The sequence below is a fragment of the Teleopsis dalmanni genome, chromosome 1 (assembly GCF_002237135.1).
Source record: "Teleopsis dalmanni isolate 2A chromosome 1, ASM223713v2, whole genome shotgun sequence".
NCBI lineage: Eukaryota > Metazoa > Arthropoda > Insecta > Diptera > Diopsidae > Teleopsis > Teleopsis dalmanni.
The window spans coordinates 164081931-164084219 of record NC_051846.1 but is presented as its reverse complement, the minus strand read 5'-3'; the positions used below and the strand labels follow the sequence as shown (position 1 = coordinate 164084219).

Genomic DNA, 2289 nt, shown 5'->3' with positions numbered 1-2289 from the left:
CTCATGGAAAACTTACCAATAGTAGTTCTAAGTTTGGATATAATTTCGTCTTTGTGAGGATCGGGGCTTATCTAAAACTCTGTTGCTTTTTAGGTCATAACACACGGTTGAAAAATGTAATTCCACATCAAGTGAAATTGTGAATGTTAAAACTTTTTCTGCAATACCTTAGGTATCAACCCTACCAACTACTACAATTCTTTAAAAGAGCCAACTCAATAATTACTAGAATTGCTATTATTTTTACACCGATATATCTTATTCTACGACTGATTGGGTCTCGCAAGTAATAGCTTTTTACGGTAGGAATGTATTAAGTTGGGAATATTCTGCCCCATATCTCTCTCTCTCTCTCTCTCTCTCTCTCTCTCTCTTAAAGAGCGAAATCTGACATCTACAATATTTTGGATAATGCCACAAATAATTAATTTAATAATAACCCAAAATATAGTAGCCAATAGTTTTATTAGTTCTTTGGCCCAAAGTTTATTAGTTACCACATAAAAAAACAAATAATATTTAAAATAGGTTTTAATACTATCTATATCGAAATTTAAAATATTTCGATTATTTAAAATCATTATATCATGGCATAATTTTACAAATTTTAAAAACTTTTCTGTAGTAGTAGTTGAATTAAAAATTTTAGTTGTAAAATTTTACTTCCAAGAAAATTTTTGATATATTCTGAAATTTTCTTTTAGTATGGTTAAATAAATTACGAACAAGTTCTAAATTTTTACAAATAGCCCAACCCTCTCTGCAGTATTACAATGGGTGAATTTTTTTTTATTAATTTTATTCGTACTGCAGTAATAAGTTTTCGTTATTTTTTCAGAATTATTGAAAGACCACCTAACCAAACATCGAGAAAAAGCTGGTGTTCAGCCTGCTAAACTCACCAGACTGCAAGAAATTGATAAGAAGATCGCAGAAATTGGACAGAAACAAAGTCGTGTCGAAGAGTGTACTGATCCAAAAATCTGTAGATTAGTTGAAAACGCAAGTCCAGATCACAGGAAATTACGAACACATTATACAGAAGATCTCGCCGAATTCAGGAAACAACAAAAAGAGATTGACAGAAGCAGTAGTCGTCAAGAGCGCCAAGATGAAAGAGAAGAAAAAACACTTAAGGTTACTGACTTATATAGCTCTGACGTAAATATGAATTCGAAAAGAAAACTATCACTTACTGCGGCCGCTGATCATGAGAGATATATAATCAATGCTCATCGTTCAAATGCAGGTTATGATGTATCAAAAGATAAAACTTCTGCTAAAGCAATGTTTGCTTCTGCCAAATCAGATCAGTCTATAAATCCTCCAAAACGTAGTGATAAAATGGACATTGATGCATTTTTTAATGAGGATAATGATGCGCAAGGCTTTTTGCCCGGAAGACCACTCAACAAAAAGAAATGTTTTGTTAGAGATCCAAAATGTGTTAAGGACTTGCTTGCAATGGACAGTGAAGATGAGGAAAAAGATGACGAGTCTGATTCTGATGCGAGTGATACTGTTGAAGAATTACTGAAAACAGCCCAAATTATAGCGCGTTCGCATAAAACTACAAGAAACTTGTTCGATCGTTGTATTACTTGTACGGAAAGTATTGATGATCTTGATGCAAATTATTTAAAAGAAGTAATTGAAAAAAAGACGAGGACGGGGTATCGTTTAATGCGAGGTTTGTAGTTTCAGAAAAATGTATACTTATAATAATAATTATATGTGCCAAGTAGACAATGCGATCTCTCTCAGCAATGTGGCTAATAGATTAAAACAAAAAAGGGATGAACTTCTTCCGCCAAAATTGCCTAAGAAGATTAACGCTGAGAACGTTGACAATACAGTGATATGGAACCGATATTCAGATAAATCAAGAGATTAAAAAAAAAACACTTTTAAAGTTTCTAAAAAGATTATATATTTTAAATTTAACATTTAATGCAATAAGAAGAAACTTATTTTTATAGTAATAAATAGAATTAAGACTTTAAAGCTTTCTAGTACACACATCAATAAACTTTTTCTGGTACACTATTCTTGTTATTTAAAAATATTTATTATCGGTAACGGATATTGTTTTGCTGTTAATAAGGTGTGTATGTCAAAGTCACTAATCAGTTTAATTGGAAATATTGAATAGGTAAATAGTCTAAGCATAACCAGCAGGAAAAGTTGAGTGTAGACATATATTGCAATAGTAATTAGAAAAGGCAGTGCATTAAATAGGATAGCTTTAAAACCATGCTTTAAATCTGAAGTGAACAATAGTACTTTAAT

At 31.4% G+C, this 2289-nt stretch overlaps 1 protein-coding gene across 1 annotated transcript; it reads left to right on the top strand.

Annotated features, from left to right (window-relative positions):
* Window positions 1–677: 677 nt before the first annotated feature.
* Window positions 678–1905, top strand: LOC119669343. The gene is made up of 3 exons (XM_038079193.1): window positions 678–777; window positions 839–1690; window positions 1746–1905. Exons 1-3 carry the CDS (start codon window positions 774–776, stop codon window positions 1892–1894), a joined length of 1005 nt encoding a protein of 334 aa, XP_037935121.1. The 5' UTR covers window positions 678–773; the 3' UTR covers window positions 1895–1905.
* The last annotated feature ends 384 nt before the right edge of the window (window positions 1906–2289 follow it).

Excerpts from the sequence above, each read along its gene's own strand:
- LOC119669343 (XM_038079193.1), top strand. Across the intron at positions 1,691-1,745 it reads GGGGTATCGTTTAATGCGAG|ACAATGCGATCTCTCTCAGC; the intron begins GTTTGTAGTTTC and ends TGTGCCAAGTAG.